Source organism: Leopardus geoffroyi, chromosome A2, assembly GCF_018350155.1.
Source record: "Leopardus geoffroyi isolate Oge1 chromosome A2, O.geoffroyi_Oge1_pat1.0, whole genome shotgun sequence".
Classification (NCBI taxonomy): Eukaryota; Metazoa; Chordata; class Mammalia; order Carnivora; family Felidae; genus Leopardus; species Leopardus geoffroyi.
Genome location: NC_059331.1, coordinates 83,124,946 through 83,148,206, shown reverse-complemented (window position 1 = coordinate 83,148,206; position 23,261 = coordinate 83,124,946). Strand labels below are relative to the sequence as shown.

At 39.8% G+C, this 23,261-nt stretch overlaps 1 protein-coding gene across 10 annotated transcripts in view; it reads left to right on the top strand.

Annotated features, from left to right (window-relative positions):
* Positions 1 to 23,261, top strand: part of MAGI2 (membrane associated guanylate kinase, WW and PDZ domain containing 2) — a 1,332,179-nt gene that overhangs the window by 1,017,864 nt on the left and 291,054 nt on the right. For 7 of the 10 annotated variants that reach the window (XM_045494592.1, XM_045494594.1, XM_045494593.1 and 4 more), the window contains exons 8-10: positions 7,034 to 7,155; positions 7,504 to 7,632; positions 9,409 to 9,591. In XM_045494592.1, the coding sequence (XP_045350548.1) occupies positions 7,034 to 7,155; positions 7,504 to 7,632; positions 9,409 to 9,591 (434 nt within the window). The remainder of the gene's footprint in view (positions 1 to 7,033; positions 7,156 to 7,503; positions 7,633 to 9,408; positions 9,592 to 23,261) is intronic. The other 3 variants (XM_045494596.1, XM_045494595.1, XM_045494601.1) reach the window with 1 other exon arrangement.

Sequence of the window (23,261 nt, the reverse complement as noted above, 5' to 3'; positions counted from 1 at the left end):
GCTCTGTAAGGCATATTTTGTATTATGTAAGCCCTATTTTATAATTATTTTTGTTCCTGTTTTATCTCTCCTACTAGACTACATGTCTGGTTGATCGTTACCCCTCCCTGCACCTTCTTCCATAGTGCCGAGCAAAGAGTATTTGAGAAGCAAATATTTGATGAATCATGATAGCATTTATTGACTACTTATATCCAGGTACTGGTCTGAAGTGATTTATTAACTTAAATTCATTTAATATGCATACTCTATGAGGTGGATATTACTTTTATCCCAACTCTACACGTGAAAAATTCTGAAACACAAAGAGGGTAAATGATGTCCCCAAGGTCACACACCTAGTAGAGCTTGGATGGGAATCCCAGCAACATGTCTATAGTGATTAAGGTGTTAATATCCTACCCTGCCTTCTGGGAAGAGGGTTGGCCCCAGGAGATCCCCATAGGGTTATTATCTTCTCTTAGTTTCCAAGGCATGAAGTAGTTTTTACTACTTGAAACTTCATAGTAGAGAAAACTTTATGGAGTCTTTTCAAGGCTTGTTATAAAATGAATAAACTATGCATAGGGAGGATACAATGTATGTGTTCACCAATGCAGCTACAGTCTAGGGGTTCAGATGTGAGGAGGTAATATGCAGACTTTTCTGACCACCCAGAAGCATGGGAATCCGAATTGGGGTCACAGAAAACCTAGGGAATTCCAAGGAACCAGGAGATTCACACTCCAATTCCATTCAGGAATTATTTTATATTTTTTTAAATGCTCCAAGTGAAATGCATTTTGGGAAACCCCTAAAGGAGCAAGATTACATACAAGGAATGATATACTAAGCTGCAACCCAAAATCCCAAACCAATCTTCCACGCTCAATGCTGAGTGGCTGCCTCTGTGGGCCCCCTCATTTTGTCCCTAACATAGTGCTTTTCCATATGAGCACATTTCTAGGGTAAGACAAGGTAGCAGCTACTAGTAATGAGCCTCTCAGATCCAAATCTTCCATCTTCATAGTAGGCTGACATTTTCACCTATCACAAGAGTGTCTTGGAACATTTTCTGTTTTGAAGGGTTTTATCAGTCTTCAACCAAATGCAGATTGGTTCTATCACATGACCTGGCCCTAAACTTCACATAAAGTTCTGTCACAAGATATATGTCACGAGACAGTTAAACTGGAAAAACCAATGAGATCTATCACCTTTCATGGATGCCTGCCTCCCATCCATGCACTTACTCAACAAATATTTATTGAGCGCTGGCCACCTCGTCATTACCTTAAAGTAATTCATGTAACCACCTTGACCACCTTGTAAATATTTCAGCTGCGGTACAGTCTCTACTTGAAAGCTATTCTCTTGTCTCTCTCACATCAACCCAAAGGTCTATTTCTAAACTTTCAATTTTAGTCAAGATGGTGGGAGAGTAGCCAGTGGGTACAGAAGATGTCATTTCTGACTGTGAACTAATCTCCAAACACCCAGGAGAAGCAAGGTGGGGCATGAAGAGACTGGAAAATGGAGGCAGCACTGGTAGTGAGGGTCAGATGATGGCCTTGATGACCCTCAGCTGACCTGTCCTGTGTGTACTGATGGGCTTAGGATGTCCAACTTTACTCCTGTTTCTCCTATTCCCTCAGTGAAGGAGGTGGCAGTCAAACAGGAACCTGACCTGGGACTACTTTGAGTAGCATATCATCCAATCAGTTGCGAATATTATCCCCCCCACCCCCACTCCGTGCACATTGTGAAACTTGTGATATCATAAGTCCTCTCCTCTGGAGCCAATATAGCATTTCCTAGTACTCCCCAAGGCCACATAGAGAAAAGGAGACTTCCACATCAATCTTATCAGACAAGAAATTCCTTATTCAACTACCTTTTCACACCTTCTCAGCATCTAACTCCAGAGGAGATTGCAACCCTAGTTGCACACTAGTGCTATCTGGGAAGTTTTGTTAATGCCAATGCCTATAGCTCATTCTGATATTAAGGCTCTGTTGATTTAGCATGGGCTTGAGTCTTCTCTCTTTGTGTTTTTGTTGGTTTGCTTGTTTTTAAGCTCCTCGGGTTTGTTCAGAACTACAAAGCACTGCCACAGATGAACTTAAGTTTCCCTTCCATAGTGAAAGGAGGCAGTTAGGCTGCAAATGAGTGAGCACAAAGGCAAAGACGAACCTCATCCTTGAACACCCTGATCCCTTTGCCATTCCAACATGGAAGCATCTCATGTCAGTAGTTCTTGTGAAAAGAAAATTAGGTTGTTAGAATATACCCACTTTAGAATATGGCTTTTATCCCCTTAGCAGGTACCACCTAAAGATTCTATTAGTACAATGACAATAGGCTAGATATAATTAAAGGGCAAGAACTCTTGGTAGCACCCCAGGTTCCTGGTCTATATGGAAGCAAGATGAAATAGCTAGCAATGATCTTACAGAGCCTAAACAATGAGAAGGATGGTGGAATTTATCATTCACATCCTTTGTACACATTATAAGACCCCCAAATCCTTGCTGAAAGGACTTGAAACTATTCATTTTGGAAGCACAAGGAAGACAAAGCTTTCTTACTCAGCTACAATCATATTTCTTTGTGATAGGCCTTTTCAAGCTTGGGAGCATTTTAACTTTTAAATGAATGACTTCATTTATGATGATGTGAATGTTCTGTAGCAATTAGTTCAGGATACTAAAGCCATACCCAGCTTCCACTATTTGTGGGGTACAAGGCATGCCAGACTGGTTCATTGATATTTTCATTCTCTGTGAACTCTAGAAATTCACTTTGATGATGAATGGAGTATTTTCAAAATAGTGTCCATAAAGCAGGTGGCCACACATTGATTTTGCTAAGGAAATAATTACATGCAGGTGGCAGTTGGAGGAACCCAACTGTATATAGAAATGTATCCCAGAATGCTCTTATAATGTATTTTCTGAGGATACGTTTCCTCGTGTGATGAACAGTGACCTAGCAGAACAGAAATAGAACAGACAGGAAATGAAGAAAGCTGATACTTCAGTACACTTCAAAGCAGTCTCTTGGTTTCTCAAAATTACTAACATATATTTGTAAACAAGTTTTAAAACACACACTCATCATTTAGTTATTTAACCAAAAAATAATGTCTTTCACTGTGCCCACTGCTTAGCATACAAAGATGAACACATGGCACACGTACACAGGTGTGCACAATTTGGACCCAGGCACAGGCTAATGAGCCCCCATGGGCAGGGGTGGGGGCTACCAGAGGATGCTGCCTTCCCCCACCCCTGCTCATCTGTCCCTCCCTCCCTTGTTTTCATTTAGCTCCTCTGGTTCTGTTTGCTCACTGGCCACTGTGTTCATCCGGGAGATTCCTCAGAAGTGAGGGCCTTTTCCTTCCATCCCTTGGGACACCAGGGGACTGTGCCCTGCCCCAGGGCAGTGTCTCCTACCTGAGCCTACACACACAGGAGGCTGGCTAGGAGCATACCCTTGGCCTCTCCTTGTGTTGCAAATTTATTAACAACCAATAAACCAATTAAGTGGTGACTACTAAAGAACTTAAAAAAAAAAGAGGGAAGGAAATAAACACAAAAATCAATTATTAAACTACTGTATGATATGGTTATGATAGTTCATGAAATTCATTATTGTGAAACTCATTAGAATATTGTATATCACATCACGAAAACCTCTTTAATCCAAAACCTAGATAACGGTAACAGGAACGGTAACTATGTCCTCTGAACATGTTGGGTTTAACATAAATACTCAGAAGAATATAACTAGATTCTCTCTCCAGTGGAATTAGCAGCCTGAAAGCTCAAAGCTCATTTGTCACATAACACGGGTAAACAAGTAGGATCCTATATTATCAAGTTTGTTGATGGATCTTCTACCTAGATTCAACTAACATCAGCCTGATTTTGTTTACTTTGTTGACTTTGTGCCTTAAAAGTGCTCCCAAATCCTCTTAATGATGAGACAGTTTTAAAGAAAATAAACAAAACAAACAAACAAACAAACTGGGACAAGAGAATTCTGTTCAAGGTTTTATGAGAGCCAAGGGGAAGAGTGGAACACAGGTTGGCAGTGTTGCTAGGGGAAGCTAGGGAAGGAGTTAAAGCCCAGATGGGAAAAGCATCGTGATGATAATGACCCTGACAGCAGCACTTACTTATAATAGGGATAAAGACTAGCTAGGCCTTGAAGAATAAACAATAACTAAGACCTGACAATTGTGGGGTTCTCCCTATGTATCTGTGCTTTGCAAACCCTATTTCTCTGATCTTCACAGCAATCCCAAGAAGCAGATAGTTATGTCCCCATTTCGCACACGAGAATATTGATGCTTCTGGAGTTTAGTAATTTGTCCACAATGCCACATCACACCCAGGTCGTCTTGCTTCAAGCGCTGCAGTATTGATCACTGAATCTCACATGAAAAGATAAGAGCACTGGCCTAGTGTTGTCATTGAGAGAGTAGCTCCAAGTGTGTCAAAGCAAAACGGGCATGTGGTGATGCAGCAAAGGTGAAGCCACAGACATAAGGAAAGGCAAAGTCAGGAATGATATTTCTTTGGGTAATAGGAAAACTTCAGGGTATTTTAACAAGCAGGTTACATGAAAAGTGGAGAAAATGGAAGAGAAACCTCAAACTCTGATCCTTCTGCAATGGAGTGGGGGTATCAGACTCTCCAGGGTGAAGAAGCTTTGAAAGATCACACGCCATAGCTCACTACATGCCACAGGTCACGGTGACTCCTTTGTGCACAAGAGCATTACAGTAGTATTTACTTCCAATTGGAAAGAATTTTACATAAGGCAGACTTACTTTGGACTCCGTACTGGTGACTTCCATTACCAAAGCATTGCTATAAAGCACCCTCTTCCTAAATAGCACCAGAAGTAATATGAGAGAAAGGCCTAGGGCTTTTAAATTCCTCCCCCCCCCCCCACAATCCCATAAAGCCTATGGACTCAAAATGCTGACAGTGAGAGTAAGGATGGGACGGTGATGCTGGTGGCAGGGCGGTAACAGCTGCTGCTAGTTACTGAGCTGTCTGTGTTCGATCCTCTGCACGAGCACTCACTATTTCATCAAACCCTCACAACCTGCCCAGGAGGAAGGCAATATTATGTCCATACGACAGATGAAGGTTTAATCACACAACTATTCATGTGGTGGAGCTAGATTTTTAAATCCAGGGCCAATTGGGGCGCCTGGGTGGCACAGTCGGTTAAGCGTCCAACTTCAGCCAGGTCACGATCTCGCGGTCCGTGAGTTTGAGCCCTGCGTCAGGCTCTGGGCTGATGGCTCAGAGCCTGGAGCCTGTTTCCGATTTTGTGTCTCCCTCTCTCTGCCCCTCCCCCGTTCATGCTCTGCCTCTCTCTGTCCCAAAAAAAAATAAATAAACGTTGAAAAAAAAAATTTAAATCCAGGGCCAATTGATTCAAGAGCCTGTGTGGCAGGCAGCTACCTTTCCCTGACCCCCGTGAGGAAGTAATTAGATACTGCAGCCATGGAGTCACGTTTCTGACAACTGCTTTTCTGTCTCGCTAGGAAGTATCTGATTTATAATAATAGAAAATTGGTTGTTGAGACTTCGCTTCTTTTGCCTCCTTTTCTTTCTAATATGTACTTTTAGAAGACATAATGAGAGGATTCTGTGGGGGGAGGGGTGCACTTGCCAGTGTGAACTAATACATCAGAAAGAGAAGGTACGTAGGTAAGAATTGCCTTTTAGAAATAGGCATGGTCAGATCCCAGCCTTGCCACTTTGTAGGCAGGAGATTTAGAATAAGTTATCCAACCTCCCACGTGTCAGTCTCATTGCCTTTAAAACAGCAATGATTCAAATTCAGGACTGTTGCTTAACTACATTGACAAAATGTATCTACTACACTTAAAACAGAGTTAAGTACTCAGACCTGTTCGTTCCTCTTCTACCTTCTCTTTGCTCTTCAGGCTTTCATACCATAATCCTATTTCTGTTTGTACAAAGAACCAAAACCAGTGTATATGTCAGCCTTCTTGTGGGGGCATTTACATCCTACAGAAAAAGCTGTGTGGTGCTGCCATGAGGCAGAGTTGTTGGTTCCTACCCTCTTCATGGACAAGGAGCTCTAAATTTCATACAAGAATTCACTAAACTGTAAGCAGACTATAAGGGATTCTTATACTAGAAGCCCTCAAGTTAGCTGATCCACAGCTATGAGTCTGATATCTATAAGTTTATCATCTCATCATATCCAATGTAAATACTCTACTTTTGATTTATCTAAGCATCGGCCCTCCTACAGGCATTTCTACGACTTCCATAAATATATTTGGGAATCTTTCCTTCTATATCCCAGCCCTTCAATCCAGGTCTGTCTGACTCTAAAAAGTGTGAACGCTGGTCACTAGTGATCAGTGAATTTAACTTATCTTGTTAGATATGGGGTCTTTGCAAAGCTGAGATGATACACTTCTCAACACCATTTGGTATACATTTCCTTTGCTGACCATTTGTTTTATTTTTTTAATGTTTTTGAACATTTATTTATTTTTGAGGGACAGAGCACGAGAGGGGAAGGAGCAGAGAGAGAGAGGGAGACAGAGAATACCAAGCAGGCTCCACCCTGTCAGCACAGAGCCCAACACAAGGCTCGAACCCACAAACTGTGAGATCATGACCTGAGCTGAAGTCGGACGCTTAACCGACTGAGCCACCCAGGCACCCCTGACCATTTGTTTTAATGCATCAAACTCATCTCACAGCAGACCAGAAAGCAAGTGCACATTCTAGTTCTTTGGCTGAATCATGCATGATTTAAATACAATAACATATGATCGAGCTATTGAGAACTCTGCCTCTGTCACAGAAATGTGAGTTGTCCACAGGCCAGCCCCAGCAGAGGCCTGACCTCATGCGGGGGGGTGGGGGGGGAGGGACTTGACTAATCACATAAGGTGTCTCTTAATCGCCTGCTCTCTGTAGAGCTATACATATGTTCTCTTAAATGACTTTGCCCCACTGTTATCCTAATTTGAAATTTTATTTTTTAGCCACATAAATAGAAGAACACAGTTTGAAAACCCTGTCCTGGAAGCAAAAAGGAAGCTACAGCAGCATAACATGCCCCACACAGAACTTGGAACAAAGCCCCTGCAGGCCCCAGGTTTCCGAGGTAAGTACCATGTCAACATGCAACGTTTCAAGGGGAAAAATCATCTATCAAATTGCCTGTTCTTCCAAATATGCCTCTAGCTTGGACTGTTTCAAATAATCGATGTGCTTTCCCCAAACCCCGCTATTAGCTTTAGCTGGGTGGTAGCTCTGTTTCTAAACGGATGCACTTAGCAACCATGGATTAAGTTAAAGCCTCCGGCAGTACCTTGTAGAAATGTACAGCATGTTGCCAGGTGGAGATTAATGGGTTTTGACAGTGGTACTGTGCACTGCAGATTCATAGAGACTCATAGGTTTGTCCTCAAAGACCACGCACAAGAATAAGGCTTGTTCTCCTCTGTGACAGTAGACGGCTCCTCATCAACATTACCCAGGCCCAAATCTGCCCGCCCCCGCGCTGTGCTGGAGAGGTCGCGCAGCGTGACTGACTTGTCTTACTGTCTGCGCAACCGCACAGGGAGGCCCTGGCCCTTTGGTATGTCCGAGGCTGCTCACTGCACTTGACCACACGTTGGAACCACGTAGTGGGATGAGTGCTGCACAAACTTTTCACATCTTGTGGGCTCTTGCTCGTCAGCGAAAGCATGAACACCTTACCACTACTGCACAATCACAATGAATGTAAAGGTCTCACTAAAGCTTCTCTCCAATTGTACATGTTACATTTATAAACGAAAGGTAGATGGCAAGGTTACATGCATGTTTCATTTGCATTTTAAAGAAGAGAGATGTAATGAGAAAGAATGAAATCTGGCCTTTTGTAGCAATGTGGATGGAACTGGAGAGTGTTATGCTAAATGAAATAAGTCATACGGAGAAAGACAGATACCATATGTTTTCACTCTTATGTGGATCCTGAGAAACTTAACAGAAGACCATGGGAGAGGGGAAGGAAAAATAAAAGTTAGAGAGAGAAGGGCCAAACCATAAAAGACTCTTAAAAACTGAGAATAAACTGAAGGTTGATGGGGGCTGGGAGGGAGGGGAAAGTGGGTGATGGGCATTGAGGAGGGCACCTGTTGGGATGAGCACTGGGTGTTGTATGGAAACCAACGTGACAACAAATTTCATATTAAAAACATAATAAAAAATATAGTAGAGAGATGTAAAATAAGCTTAAATGTAAAATAGAGAATTATATTTAATATTTTAAAAGATATATGTGATATATAAATACATAAATTAAAATTCCAATATGATGACTCATTATATCTACTGCATATCACCCAAAATGTAACAGCAGCAAAAGCACCAAAATAGTTAGCTAAGTTACTATATATAGGGTGACTGTTGCAAATATCAAATCATATCACCCAAAGTGTGTGTGTATGTACCTATATATATACAGACACACATATATATACACACACATATTTGACTGAGGTAGCATTTAAAGCAGATATTAATTCTATTTCCCAGCCTGTTATTTTTAAGCATTTAATATGCTTAGGAATATGTTTGTTACAGATCATAGCTGGAAAAGCATATTCTATAACAAATTAGTGGTCAAACCTAGATGAGTGGGGTCAAGTTTTGTTCAGATTATTTAGGTATATGATTTGAATGTATCAACAATACTGTTACAAAATGTGTTACCTTTACATTCATAATTATATAGAGAAATATCAGCTTGCCTTTTGCTCACCTTTCAGAGTATACTAAAGACTACAAGGTCAGTAGAACTTTATCTGGTTATTTTATAGCATCTTACAATATAAACGAAAGTTAACTCAGTTCCCACATCCAGGCAGTCCTTCTGAACAATTGAGACCTTTGAAAAGATGGTAGCATACCATGGCTGCTACTCTTTTAAAAATAAAATAGTCCATTTTGGCTTTCTAGTTTTATCCCTTAAAGGATTTATCCAGCCACTCACACATACCTCCTGCTTGGAGTCCTTTAGAACAAGAGAAATGTATCCAGATGTGTCTGGATGATTTGGGCTCTTCTTTATCTGTAGGTGTTGACAGCCTGTTGATTCAGCCCTTTTTAAAAAGCCCAAGGAGGGCTACTTTGGTGAATGGAAACACTGACGAACAGAAAATCTTTCCACAAACCAAGCAGCTTTTGCACCTTTCCTGGATGCGTGGGACTGCTCTGTGTCAGCAGGTCACTCCCCACCCCCTGCTTGCATTTACTACAGGAGACCCCACACCTACCCCTGGGATTGCTGCTCAGTAGGGGGTTTCCTCTGCATGAGAACTTGCCTTAAACATGCTTTTTCTTTTTTAACTTACATTGGCCAATGTAGAAAAACCACTCTTCACCCGGGATGCATCCCAGTTGAAGGGAACGTTCCTCAGCACCACCCTAAAAAAGAGCAACATGGGTTTTGGATTCACCATCATTGGTGGAGACGAGCCTGATGAGTTTCTGCAGGTGAAAAGTGTCATTCCCGATGGGCCTGCAGCACAGGATGGGAAAATGGAAACAGGTGAGTTCCTTACTACTTCGGAAATTTGCTTTACAATATCTTTCTTTCTTTTTTCTTTTTTCTTTCTTTTTTTTTTCCTAAAGCAAATAGGAGGAGTTTCTTTGTGTTTTTCATTTGAAGGTCAAAGATCACTTCACTTTAGGGAAACTAGAAATTATGTTTCTCCTAAGTTTAAGAGTATCAAATTGAAGTATTTTGGAAATAGCTCCAAGTAACACTTTTGTCTCATTTTTCCCACTGCCCCTTCTATTTGCTGGATTTAATGGACTCTTGAGATTGACACTTTTCTAACTTATTTTTAGAGTTCCTTATTAGAGATGTGATTAACATTTCATACTATTCTACCTTATATTCAACCATTGATATTTTAAAATCTGCATTAATCTTGTGAGAGTCTCATGCTGAATTGCCCAGGTTAGATATTTAAATATGTATGTTCATCTCATAGAAAAAAGTGTTGAATGGTATTCATCTTTATATGTCCCTATCAATATTTTACTATATAGGGGTTTTTTTCCTGTAGTTGTTACGAATCCATTTTCACATGCAGTTACTTGGATGTCTATCAAATTAGAATCAAAATTCGTTTAACATGGAGATGCAGAAGCAAACTATGAAGGTCAAGAAAATGTAAAATATGAAAGGTGTACAGAGGTAGAGAAAAAACGGAATGAACTAAGTCTGGTTTTCAAGTCTGATTTTGAATTCTCCCACCTGGCCCATGACCTTGGATTAATCCCATAATTTATAAATGCTAGTTTCCTTATCTGGAAAAAAAAATGGAAGAAGAAATTAAAAGACATGTTTTTGAGAGAGAAAGTGCAAGCCAGGGGAGGGACAAAGAGAGAGGGTGAGAGAGAATCCCAAACAGGCCTCACACTGTCAGCTCAGAGCCTGATGTGGGACTCTATCTCGTGAACCATGAAAGCATGACTTGAGTCGAAATCAAGAGTCTGTCGCTTAACCAACTGAGCCACCCAGGTGCCCCAGAAGAAGTCAGATTTTATCTTACGTACTTAAAATACTGGTTCAAGAATTTTGTACTGTAGTTTTTGAAATACATTAGAAAGAGTATATAAAATGCTGTAACTATATCTCCAACAACTATATTGCCATTTCACATTTTCCACAAGGTTGATTTAATTTGTGGTATTAACTCACCAAAGTTAATGGTCCTAGTAGAAACACAAATTAGAGAATTACTTTTGAGGGAAAGTTATCACATCTGTATGGTCTATATGTTTGTGAATTTGCCATTCAACAAATGGTGAATATTACCATTTATTAAATGGTTCCTCCAGAAATTACTTCTTTTCAGTGTCACCTAATGAATATATTTGTCACTGCCACTCACTAGTGAGTAATAATCCATTTAATACGTGTTATATCTCCTTAAAAGTTGAGTGAAGTTTTAAAACTAACTCACCACATTTTTTAAACACTACAGTTGTAAAAATCATGTGCACATAATTTTCTGTAAGAGTTAAGTTTAAAGAGTGTCCAATCCCACTGCTCATCTAGTGTTATTTTACTAAGCAGCCACACCTTCATGGTCAAAAAATCACGGAGAATATCAAATGACTCAACTAAAAATCATCTTATTGCTTACAATTAGAATAAGAGGAAATTATGGAATTAATAGCATCCTAGTAGAGGAAATGTGATCCTCAAAGCTTTTGAACTTCAGTGAAAGACTTAATAAGCCTATTTCTTTTCATAATAAAGAATAGTTATTTTTTTCTCTGATCCAACCCACTATTCCATGTTTCAAAACTAGAAAAGAGTTTTTTCAGTGTAAACTTAAAAGACAAAATAAGACATTTGCACAGCAAAGCTTTTTCCCTTCTTACTCATCGTGCTGGTTTGCTATAGTCACACAGTCCAAGCCAGCCTCATTCAACAACAAAGTCAAAGCTTTTATTTATAATTGAGCAGACTTTCTTCACTTAAAGTAATCACAAAACAGGTTCCAACAGAGAAAGAACCTAGGATTTAATTCTATTCACTGTCTCCTATTTATTCCTATTCATTTATTCAAGAACACATGTTCGGTTCCTCACTTTCACAGCCATTACAGACAGACAAGAGGGTCACGAAGATGGATATAACAAGGCCCGACTCTCAAGGAGTTTACATCTAGGAGCTTGTTCAGATACATGAACAAGTAGTTGTAACACAATATGTGTAGGATAAATCTGTCATAACCATGATGTTGACACAAAGTCAAGCCAGTGGGAGGAAGAAGCAACAGAAATTTTTTAAAAGAAAAGGATATTCCTAACCGTATAATCTTATTAGACTTTTATAGGAATGATAAAATACTCAAACAATTTACATGTTCATTGTTAATTGTGAGATAATTTGAAATAAAATGTAAGCACACTTCAGTGACATTGCACAAGTTATATTAGGAATGACTCCTCAGTTCATTCAGCTAATATTTTATGAATAGCCATATGTCCTAGCCATGCTGCTAATTATTAAGGATGCAAAAATTAAGAGATGACTGTTTCTCTCCTTAAGGATCTTACACTATATGGGGCGCCTGGGTGGCTCAGTTGGTTAAGCCTCCAACTTCGGCTCAGGTCATGATCTCGCGGTTTGTGAGTTCGAGCCCCGCATCATGCTCTGTGCTGACAGCTCAGAGCCTGGAGCCTACTTCGGATTCTGTGTCTCCCTCTCTCTCTGCCCCTCCCCTGCTTATGCTGTGTCTCTCTCTGTCTCAAAAATAAAAACATTTTAAAAAATTTTTTAAAAAGATCTTACACTATAGAAATAATGAGTGACATGTTAATGAATATTTATATCAACATAATAATAATAATATGTACAGGGGCACCTGGGTGGCTCAGTCGGTTGAGCATCTGACTTTGGTTCAGGTCATGATCTCACAGTCCATGAGTTCAAGCCCATGTTGGGCTGTGTGCTGACAGCTCAGAGCCTGGAGCCTGCTTCAGATTCTGTGTCTCCCTCTCTCTCTGTCCCTCCCCCTCTCACTCTCTGTCTCTCTCTGTCTCTCAAAAATGAATAAAAATTTTTAAAAAATTAATAGAAAAATATATGTACAAAGTCCAGAAATAATAAAGAGAAATGGGAAATCAAATCCATTGGGAGATGCTTAGGGAGGGCCTCATAGAGAAGATGATGCCTGACAAAGTTTCTAGTGATGAATAGCTACTTGCTAGGTGGACAAATAAGGAAAGCCCTAGAAAGAGGAAATAACACGTGCAAAGGCACAGTAGTAGAGAATGCCTTTGATAATGATTTACAGTGTATGCCAATATTCCAAGTTAATTAGACATTCATGTGAAGTATCAAATAAAATGATAATCATAACTGGTAAAGATGAACTACTATGACTCACAGCAAACATCAAATAATATATAGTCATATATCCTCAAATACAAAACATAGATATTGGAGCACCAGGGCAGCTCAGTCAGTTAAGCATCTGACTCTTGATTTCGGCTCAGGTCATGGTCTGACAGTTCATGAGTTCGAGCCCCACGTCAGGCTCCATGCTAACAATGCGGTGCCTGTTTGGGATTCTCTCTCACCCTCCCTCTCTACCCCTCCCCCACACATGTGTGCACCTTTTCTGTTTCTCTCTCTGAAAATAAATTAATAGAATTTAAAAAAGAATTGTTTTTAAATAGACACTACAGATATAACAGAAAATGCTTTGTATTTAAAAGGTGAGTGGTCTCATTCGACATTGATGAAATAAGCAAGAAAATATTTGAATCAATTTTTCTAGCTCTAGGTTATCTCTAATTTAGGCAAAGAAATGTCAATAGTTTGTGTGGATGCAAAGAAAGATCCACCATACTAAAAGGGTGACCAAGGGTCCTACACAATAAAAACAAGGGTACGTGGGAATTCTTTCTTTCTCAGACAGCACTGACTCATGGGAAGGGGTAGAGAACAGGAGAAAATGAGGACATTGTGCCTCTGGCTGCTTTTTGACAACTAATTGAGCCAATCCTCCATGGTCCTGTCATGTTCCAGAAGAAGCTTTCTTAGAAGAAATTACCAGTGCCCAGGAACCATCCAACTTCTGATTATTAAATATTCTACATGTCCTGGCAATCATGTGTTGGCACCAGAGATCCTGATAATGTTCTTTAAACTATTTTAAAAAGCAAGATTGATATACTAAGGCTTACATAGAAACTGCAGAGTCTTGATAGTTATTTACCTAACATCCTTCCTGAGAAAGCTTCTCTCGTTACATGATGTTTCATGTTTTTTCCCCAGGCTAATTTTTGAATCAAGGCTTGAGGTTTTCAACAAATCTAAGAGTCAGGAAAGCTGGCCTGTCTGTGAAGTTCTTCTACAGATAGGGGTTGAATTATGAGGTCACTCACAATCTATTAGATTTTATTGGCCCTCTTCTAAAGTTTATCCATGTTATTAGTAAATGGCAAGAGACTGGGAGACAAACATCTTGACATCTCTACCTCCTGGCATTTTTCCGTTTCAGCAGATCACTGTTACTATCCTTTTACTGGTTGCTACCTCTTTATTTGAGTTTCTGAAAGCAGAGGCACAAGATTAATTTTGTCAGAATCACTTGAGGAGCTTTTTAAAGATGCAGATTCCTGTACCCCTGGGTCTGTTGATTCCAAATTTCAGCAAGTGGTTTTTGGGAATGTGCCTTTATATACTTTTAAAAATTGTCAAATCAATATATGCATGTGAAAAAATAGCATCCAAATATTTGTAATGCATAAAACGTCTGTCCTGCCCCTCCCCACCCTCCAGGCCCATATCCCAGAGGCACTCAATCAGTTTGTATTCTTATGGATGGTAAATATCTTCACACCTCCAATTAATGTGTTTATACTGTTGTTGATTTAACAGATTTAGACATGGCCTATATTTACTTCCTCTTAGAAAGAAATGAAGCGTTAGCTCTCTTGTTTCCCATCTGCCTTCTTACATTTTCCCAGTTGAATTTTACAACTAATTTTAGTCAGATTTGTACAGTTTTTGCATTACCATGGCTTTGTAAATTTGTTCGCTGACCCCAGTGGCATATATTAATACATTTTCCCCCTTAAACAGCTTTGTGAAGTTTCACTTTGTCTTTCTCTCTTACTTGCAACATCTTTCTTAAAACTATTTTGTTTTCCTCCAAAAGCACCATCATATTAGACCCTCTAGAGGATCTCTTTTCCGGTTCCTGTCTGAGGCCAATTGTATATCTGACCCTTGGGGATCTTCCATTGTGTCTCTCCCCTGCAGAGTCCCCCATTATCCACATTGTACCTCTATTTTATGGTAGCTCATTTTACTAAGAGCACAGTCCTCATATGTGTTGTGATCCTCAGTTGTCCATATTTAAAAGTGGAACTGAAAAGCTTCTCTAGGGTTCTTAGCCAGGGGCAGAATATGAAAGTCTGTTAAATAAGGCCATTTTTTTGGAGACACCCTTAGTTTTCAACTTGGGGCAGGTGATGGGCGCTCTCCATGCAATGCCGCTAGGAGGATCTTCTATATACTTGTATCAGATGTCTCCCAATCCCAAGCCTTTCTTGGATTCTGTAGAGCAACTGAGAGCCCTTCTTGTCTGTGTCACCTTCCCCTCCAAGAACACACTAAATATGGGCCTCCTGGGTGGGTCATTCAGTTAAGCGCCTAACTCTTGATTTTAGCTCAGGTCATGATCTCATGGTTTGTGGGATCAAGTCCCACATCAGGCTCTGTACTGATGGTGCAGAGCCTGTTTAGGATTCTCTCTCTCTCTCTCTCTCTCTCTCTCCTTTTTCTCCCTCCCCCTCCCCCTGCTTGTGTTGTCTCTCTCTGTCAAAATAAACATAAACACACACTCACACACACACATTAGAACAGGAATGCACAAATGCTTTCTGTAAAGGGCCAAATGTATATATTTTAGGATTTAGGGTCCAGGTAGTCTCTGTCACAACTATTTAAGTCTGTCATCATGAAAGCAGCCTTAGACAACACACAAACAAATGGATATGGCCGTGTTGCAGTAAAATTGTATTTACAAAAACAAGCAGGAGGTTTGGCACCATGAGCCATAGTTTGCCAACCCCAACTCTAGAACAGACCTTCCAAAGCCATGATAAATTAGTTATCATGCCTTTATTTTTATTCCATATGCTAAAATTCTCTTCAACTGTCATGTCATATAACAGCCCCTCTGTCAGATAAATGGCTTCTCTCAAGTTCTCTTCACTGCAGTGGGTTTATGCATTTTAAAGTCCTTGTTAAAGAAGATAGCCATGTGGATTCAGTCTGCCATCTGGAACTAGAAGTCTTGGAATCTGCATTTTTACACCCACTGAAGTTTGAGAATGACTGAACATAGTGGTACAAGAAGACTCCTTTCCCATCTACTGTACAACTTAAACATTCTCCATCCTACCCTGACTGCCTGTCAATAGAGCCTATGCTCAGCATTACTTTCAAGGAGTGTTTATGAATATTCCTCGGTGCCAACTTTTGGGATAGAGTCTATGGCCATCTACCCAATAGAACAAAGCCAATTAATCCTTATGTTTATCTTTCGTATCAGTCTAGGACATTGAATCAAGAGCAATTTCTCATTCTTTGGGGATTTTAACCCCTGTTAATACTTTATCCCATAATTCACATTTTCTGAAATCTTAGTTATTCTTTTGCTTTCTAGGGGACAGTAAAGACTAACCTGAGGTTGTGAGTACTAGATGAGCAGGTGACTGCTTGGCTCTCAACAGGACAGTCATTGCTCCTCTTAAGACTGGCCCTTGGGTACTGATTCTCCAGTTAATGGTCACACAGTGGTTTCCCACCTCGCTCTGCCCCTAACCATTTGATTTTTCCTAACCATTTAATCTTTCCTAGCCAGTTTTAGCTCAACGGTTTAATAAAATTCCACAGTTATTAACTAAATATCTCCTGAGAAAGAGCTATATGTATTGAGAAAGCCCAGGAAGTAATTCAAAAATGTTTCCCTCTACCTCACAACTTGTAACCAGAGCAGCCTCCCTTTTGAATTTTGAGCACACGCCTGTGTTGGTCTGTCCCAACTGCTATCTTACTGATTGGATTGCTTTATAAAACGTCTTAGTGAATCAGCCAGTTCTTCATCACCACCCACCTCCACCTCAAATGTTCACATTTAGATGGTACTGTCAATATCCAGAAGCAGATGAATGAATCAGGGAAATGTAATTGTTCTATTTGAAGTATCTATTTAGTTTTCTATTGAAATGAACACCAAAACTCAGTGACTTAAGGAACAATCAAATGTTTACTCATGATTCCACATTCTTGCCTGGGTGGTTCGCATCTGCTAGGCTCACTTTGGGACTTGCAATAATAAAAATGGAGCAAGGACCCTTAATCGGGGCTCTTGTCTTCTCCCGGACATTAGCAGTCTCTCACATTTTAATCCTGCATCCCACTTTCTTGCTAGCTAAGAAAAAACTTTAGACTCAGAGTCTACAACACAATCAAACGTTTCCTCGTGATTGCACATTCTTGCCGAGGTGGTTCTCATCTGCTAGGCTCACTTTGGGACTTGCATGTGGCCACAGTAATCTAGAAGCTCTCCTGGGGCTAGGATGTGCTAGGTGGCTTCACTTGTAGTTGATGCCTCAGCTGGGATGGATGGGACTCCTGAGGTAAGGCACCTCTTTCTCCACGTGGTCCCAGCCACAAGGTTTCTGGTCCAGTTTCCATGGTGGCTTAGGGCTCTAAGAGAGAAAGGAAAACTGGCAGGCCTCTCACAGCCTAGCCTGCAAACAGCACAGTATCCCTTCTACCTCTTCTACTGATCAAAGCAAGTCACAGGTTTGCCCGAATTCAAGGGCAGGGAAAGTAGGCCCCATGTTTTGGTAGGAGAAGTGGCAAAACATTTCTAGTAATCTTTCATCTACTGCAGTATCCTTCCTGTGACTTTCTTGTTTCTAAATTACCTGACTTTGTTCAAATTTCCCTGAGAAAACTATCTTTTACTTTCATGGACAGTCTATCTTTTTACCTTTTTTGGTACAGAAGCATTGCTAACGTTTTACCTTCCAATTTTCACTGTGCTACGCATAAATAAAAGTGAATCATAATACCACGTCCAGGGATTACAAGCAGTAAAATCACCAGATCTCCAGCTCTATATTTCTAATAAAAAAGAGGAAGTGGTTGCAGCAATTCAGTTTGTAAGATCTAGCAAAATATTCAGATTCAGATCTATGTTAGATACTTTTCTAAATAACCCCTTGATGTTAACATCATTTGTGCCTTTTTAGGCATTTATGAACTACAAAACTATGAAATATTATGCTGCAAAAAAACAAAAAGCAAAAAAAATCTTGTGTTCTGCAAAAGCCAGAAAATACAATTGAATTTCTAGCCAACTGACCAAAACTAATATCTCCAGTAGAAAAGAAATAAACTGTGTTTGTTTAGCTTTTCAATATATCTACTCTTGATTCTTTCCAAACACACCTAACTTTCAAAACCTCACTTCATGTTGTTCAAATACCTAACATCTCCCCTGCAAGTAATATGCCTTTTGGATCGATCACAGGACATCTTGCAAAGAAGGCAAGAGACACACTAAACACTTTCTATCTTCTGTGCTCTTTTTAAGAGGATATATAGGGAATGCAAATGCCATCATTGGCACAATACTGGATTTTGGCTGCAAACCAAACCACTTGAAAGGATTAAAAATTGTTGCACTGGGGTGCCTGGGTGGCTCAGTCAGTTGGGCATCTGACTTCAGCTCAGGTCATGATCTCACAGTTTGTGGGTTCAAGCCCCACGTCAGGCTCCGTGCTGACAGCTCAGAGCCTAGAGTCTGCTTCTGATTCTCTCTCTCTCTCTCTCTCTCTCTCTCTGCCCCTTCCCCGCTCACACTCTGTCTCTCTCGCAAAAAGTAAATAAGCATTAAAAAAAATTTAAAAATTGTTGCAACAATTCTTAAAATCATTCAATAATTTCAATAATACATTTAGTTTTTGAAAAGAGGTCTTTGTAACCCAAATAAATGCTGTTGCAGTACCTCTTTTTTGGCACATTTCTGCCTTATCTCATTTGGTAAATACCTTGTAGGATGCTAGTTATGACCTCTTCATGTAAAATCACAGTCTAGAGAAAAGCTCACTTGAGAAGGATTAAATACTACACAAGTCCTGTCTAGTTCTCCTCTCTGCCCTAGGCTTCAGAGCTTTATTTCCATTTTAGCATAAATATAGCAAAGTTTGTTACTTTAATTTTGTTCCTAGTTTCAGTGTTGGTGTCCGTTTGGGCAAGTTACACAGTAATTGAGTTACAATATTCATGACCCCTGTAACATCAAGGAAGTCAATGCACTTAAATGTACTTTTAGCACTATTATTTTTATGTTATTCTGCATAAAAGCTTTACATTAATTTGCAGTACAGGTTCACTGGCCTTCCTAGGAGCTAAATAAGAAAGGAGGTGGGGGCTTTACTCAGCCTAAGAACAGAGCTCAGAACAGTGCTAGGTGTTATAACACCAGGGATGTTACATTAGAGTAACCTTACTGGACATGAAGTTGGTGTTTTAAAAATATGAAAGCTTATTATTTAAGTTTAATGGAAATGGATTGGAGATTATGGGATTAATGCTGTCTTTTTCTTACCTACTCTATGGAGGAAGTGGTTGGTTGTCATTATACTAGTGAAAGGTTTCAGTTTAAATTACACACATTTGAAATAATGGTATTATCTAAAAGCATTTAAGAAGTTTTTAGCATTTAGGGGCGCCTGGGTGGCTCGGTCGGTTAAGCATCCGACTTCAGCCAGGTCACGATCTCGCGGTCCGTGAGTTCGAGCCCCGCGTCAGGCTCTGGGCTGATGGCTCAGAGCCTAGAGCCTGCTTCGGATTCTGTGTCTCCCTCTCTCTCTGCCCCTCCCCTGTTCATGCTCTGTCTCTCTCTGTCTCAAAAATAAATAAACGTTAATTTAAAAAAAAAAAAAAAAAGAAGTTTTTAGCATTTTAACTTCTTAGATTTGGGGCCAAGATCACCAAATCCCTCACTTAGAAATGAAACAAAAGTCTCCAAATAGGTACAAAGCTTACCAGATTCTGATGTCTGGATTGTCATATGTGCTTTTTTATAGACAATGTTAAATTCATCTCATTCCTATTCCTCTCCCTCCCATCACTAATGGAACTACACCTTCCGTTCATCAGGAAACAATATTTTTTAGAAAAGGTGCTTATTTTCACTTGTCCCCTCCTTCAGCTGACTTGTGAACTCTTGTTATTTTCAATCCTCCCTCCCCAACCCTTCACTGTAAGCTCTCTGACACCAGGGCCTATATTTGACTTCATCATTAATAAATTCCCAAGGCTTATTTACTACCAGATATATGACATATATTCAACTTGGTGATTGCACAGTTGAAGGGATCTATCTGTGCAGCACTGATTTGCTTACATGGGTTACTATGGAGGCATAAGATGTGCTATAATAATCACAGATTTTTCTATGATTATTTATGCTCCCTTAGAGAATTATTTAAGGTTTTTCTTTGTCTAATTTAACCAAACATTTCGTTAGATGAATTATTACATATAAAGTTCTTAGAATAGGGCATGACATATGGAATCATTCAAAATTGGTTACCATGATTAATATTTATAAGACTACCTTCCAATAAATTGAAGGAAGCTTTAGTATTCTGGGAGTGATAGATCCATGAAAAGATTTATGAACATCTTAGGATGTTCACCATATGGACCCTGGGAATTAAATGATTCTACATGGAACACTTAACAACAAAACAGTTCTTAACTTCTTAAAATAGTTTTTGATTTTAAAGGAGGTAACCAGAAAATTTTTAGAATGATGGTGCCATGTTGACAACTCTTATTCTGTTGGTAGACTGTCAGATGAAGTAGGACGCTCAACCTTTTTGTGTGCATATACCACTGACATTGGGCTGGGTGCTATTCAGGTAGCCATTGGATTCTAACCCCTGTTTACTAGACACATATTAGAGACATCAGTAACCTAATCTTAAGTTGTTTACTGAAGTTCCTCACTTTTTGGTATTATAACGCAGTCCAAAATAAAAGCATGCCGATCCTGAATCATAACAAACAAAAAGAAAAGTCTAGGGAGGGTAAGATGGTTAGAAAATGAATGAGGCAAAAAAAAAAATGTTTTTGTTAAAAGAAATAATACTCCCTGAATCAAATATCTATATAGGATATTGATGCATATTCCTACAGATTGTGGGCTTGTAAGTGGTCCTTGAATAGTTTAATTTCATAGATACACACATATATATTATAATCTATAGATGTGTGCAGTATAAATGAGAAAAAGAGGCAAGAAATATGTCTTTACTGTTTCATCAGCTAAGTCTTAGATCTTAGTTCATAATTATAAATCTCTTAGCATTCTAAACAAGAAGCCTTCATGGAAGTCAATAGGAGATAAATTGCCATGCAGACCTTTGTTTATAAGTGTAATTCTGCTGGTTTTTGCAAGCTGCCAGTGAAATTAAAGATGGAGCGCGCTGGAGACTGCACATACCAAACCGCTGCAGCTGCAGAAACATTATTCCCGTATCCAATGTAATTAATGTGCCTCTCACATGCGCCAGCTGAGGATTTGCATGAACTGACTAGAGCACACACGGTAAATCTTGTGTCATCATCTAATTTACTACTTTGTTCAAAAATCCAACTCTGCAAGGTGAAGTGTGCATTTTTTAATGGCGAGAACTATTGTCAGAAAGGAAAACGTTTCACCACATATATGAGATATTGACCAAAAACAAAATAAAGTGGGAACTTTGTTTTGTGAAACCAAGATTAATAACCTAGAACTGTCTTTCTTCATATTATCACCTTTGTATTCCTTCCCTTTTTGTTTTAAAGTGTTGGGTCCTGAAATTTTCACTCCTCTTGCTTCTTTGTTGTTCTTCTTTCCTATTTTCTCATTTGGCTGGGGGAAAAAACTGGAAAAAAACTGGATCTATTTTCTCCAGTTTTCTCACGAGAGAATGAAATTTTGGGCCTGAAAAAACTGACTTAGATTGCCACATCTCTAAATTTAATGTGAAGCACTTAACATACTTTCAAGCATGGTGATGGATAGACACACTATGTAGCAGAACTGGCATGTTTTCAGAACAGTTTCTCATGGACTTGTATAAGATTGTGTTCCTGGATTGGGACATAAAAGCTGTGAAGTGTTAGAATAATGAAGTTGGTGCAAGATGTAGCAAAAGCTGGAATTATAAGAATCCATCCTGTGTGTAGTGAACATTCCTAGAAAATAAGGTGCCAGGATTTTCTGGTCATTGACATTTGCCTACAGGCTACATTAGTGATGACAGGTGTAATCTCAGAATTTATAAAGTAGAACCTCGAGCGCAAACTAAAGGACATATAATTGTTTCCATTGTCTTTCATTAAGGTGGGTCCTTGAGATATTTTTAACAAAAAATGCAAAGGTCATTTTTCCTTTGGAAAAAAATAACCATCTGCCATTTCCTAGAGAAAAGGTGACATTTTTCTATGAAAAGGAGACATTTTGCCCAGAGGCGAGTGGAGGCAGTTTCTGGGATTGCCTGACAGTGAGTTTACATAAGAGCAGAGTAAGATGCTGTGCCTCTGGCAGAAATGACATTTTCCCCCCTATTCAGGGTTGCAAATTCTAAAAAATACAAAACTGACTTTTGGGTGGTAGTTCTGGTCTCTTATTGATGTGTGCAGTGGCATTACTAATTAATGTTGTGAACACGTGCCATGCTGAGACAAGGAGAGTTTATACAAAGATGGCAGACTGGGCACTGAGCCCTGAGCTAGAAGTCCATTACTTCACATTGGATTTCTATCACTGACTAATCTTGTTCTGTTTCACAATCCACCTAGTGCCCTACTGCACAGCATCAGTGTTCCTATCTATTAATAATTACTCAAAACAGATGTATGCATTTGCTCATTCATTTATTCAGCAAACTTCATAGTAGGATGTTGAGTGGTTGCTTTGCATAGAAGTGGCTCTAGGTCCTGTCACCCTCCCCCAGGGCTACTGTGGAATTGCCCTACAACAATAAACTGCCCCCCTACCCCCCTCTATATAAAAAGAAGCTGGAGAAGGAAAATTTTTCCTCAATGTAGTTTTCCTCATGTGGGATGCAGTGCAGGCGTTGACAGGTAATCCAGTTGTCCCCACGAGAAAGGGAGTGTTGCTTCCCATCTCCACCTCAACCCACATGAGGAGGGAGGCCCTAAGGGAAAAATCCCTCACTGAAATTGAGGTTGTCTAAAACAAGGAGAGATGGCATTTTGATTTCTGAATTGGACATTTATTCAGGCAGTGAGTGGACTTGCTTCCCTTGCCATCAGAAGAAGAGAGAAGTGAATTGGACAGAGATGGAAAGATAAAGAGAAAACACGACAGTGAAGCCACTGCAACCCAGGATCTGGCATGGCAAGGCTATATGAGTTTTCTGTGGGAAAACTTGAGCCTGCCATATTTCATATACACTCAAGAGAGCTGCCTACTGGGCAAAAAAACCCAACAAGAACAGGCTGGGCAGCATTCCAATATGGCAGCAGCTGATGGATATGAAAGTGGTCAAGCTTGAATCAAATACTGCACTGACCCTGGGATGGATGTGCAGACCCATCCCATGAGAGAGCCAGCCCCTAGGTACCTGCCACTTCAGTGG